The sequence below is a fragment of the Octopus bimaculoides genome, chromosome 25, assembly GCF_001194135.2.
Source record: "Octopus bimaculoides isolate UCB-OBI-ISO-001 chromosome 25, ASM119413v2, whole genome shotgun sequence".
In the NCBI taxonomy this organism is placed as follows: domain Eukaryota; kingdom Metazoa; phylum Mollusca; class Cephalopoda; order Octopoda; family Octopodidae; genus Octopus; species Octopus bimaculoides.
In genome coordinates this window covers 20,270,990-20,272,460 of record NC_069005.1, presented here as the reverse complement: position 1 = coordinate 20,272,460, position 1,471 = coordinate 20,270,990, and the positions used below count along the sequence as shown (strand labels likewise).

The window sequence follows — 1,471 nt, the reverse complement described above, 5'->3', positions numbered from 1 at the left end:
CTATAGATTTCTAGCTCCTTTTTGCGCGTTCAATCCGGTAGGACACAGAAATAGATAAAACCAGACAGAAAAAAAGAGAAGCCAGGAGGAGGAGATGAATTTCTGTGTATTGAGTAATCTTTCTCTCCTGTTTGGTATACACAACCCTTATGTACATGTGACATTGAAATTAACGCTATATACCATTCGTAAGGTCGAAATAAAATGGAAATAATGTAATAAATTTGAAACCAGCCATTTAGATTCTTACTAATAACGATAATTGTTAAGGAGGGAAAAATTATTGAAAAAAAAAAAAATTGTCAGCCATTTTTGCGCCACACTTCTTTGTCGTGGAACGAAGCCGGAAGAGGATGAAAATAAATTAAGAAATCCTACATGGTTTCCCAAATATTAAGAGTCAAAAATAAGTGAAAAACAAAGCTCGAACATCGAATTAGCTTTCGACGTAGCTTTAATCGACATTACGATAAAGAAAATTTTAGTTTAAATGGAACAAAAGTCGCTGAAGGAAACAAACCAATTCTACTTACGTGGGTCAGCCATGTTGGTATGGTTATCTGGTTTGCGACTGCGCAGTAAGCTTAAAGCAGTGGCAAGTGGAGTTGTAGTGTGAGGACGTCTAAGAGACGAAGGAGTAGAACCTGATTGATGACGTAGATCTCCACCTCTCGCACTATACAAACGTTTTTCATTGGTTGGTTTTTGAACATTAACTATGCTCCCTCTCTTCTTCTCTTGCCATTCTCTCTCACTCTTTCTATCCCTCTCTCTAGTTATATATACAGAGAAAGATAGAACGTCTTTAATAGAGAGAGTTAAAATTCTTAATGCCTTAACTGACTATATAAAATAAATATATATATTTGTGTATAATAAAACAGTTTTTCACTCTTATTCTTTTCCTTGCTTTCCCCTTTCTATCTTTCTCCCGTTATATTCCTTTCGTTTTTCCAATTAGATTTTATTTTTTTCCACCCATTTCACCCTTTCTCGGTTTCTACACCTTCCTCATACACTCTCTCTCAGTATGTGTGTGTGTGTGTATGTATGTATTTCTCGCTCTCTCTCTCTCCCTCTCTAACTGCTCCCCTCCTCCTCCTATATTATTTCATAGGTGACAAACAGTCGTAAACAACCTCCTTCTTCATCACCACAAATCTCACTCTTTTTCTCTTTCTCTCTCTCCGACTTCATTGATCATCAATATTGCTTCTCTTGACTGATCTGTCGGAGATTATTTTCTTTCCCTTCTCCACGAGTCAATAATACCCATAAGAGCTTCATAAAAGGCTATGTTGGTCGTCTTTTTATAATTCTGTTCACTAAGTTCAAATCATGCTGAAGTCAGCCTTGCATTTTTTTTCTCTCAAGAAACGATAAACCAGTCCGTTGCTAAAGTCGAGCTTTCTCTCTTTCTGCCTGTATTTGTTATCTATAAATCAAAGATAGGCGCGTCTTTGCTTTCAGG

General features: G+C 36.6%; 1 protein-coding gene across 1 annotated transcript in view; it reads right to left on the bottom strand.

The window, feature by feature from the left end:
- Window positions 1–658, bottom strand: part of LOC106872884 (RNA-binding protein cabeza) — a 25,580-nt gene extending 24,922 nt beyond the window's left edge. The window contains exon 1 of the mRNA XM_052976835.1: window positions 534–658. Within this exon, the coding sequence (XP_052832795.1) occupies window positions 534–546 (13 nt within the window). The 5' untranslated portion in view covers window positions 547–658. The remainder of the gene's footprint in view (window positions 1–533) is intronic.
- Window positions 659–1,471: the final 813 nt, after the last annotated feature.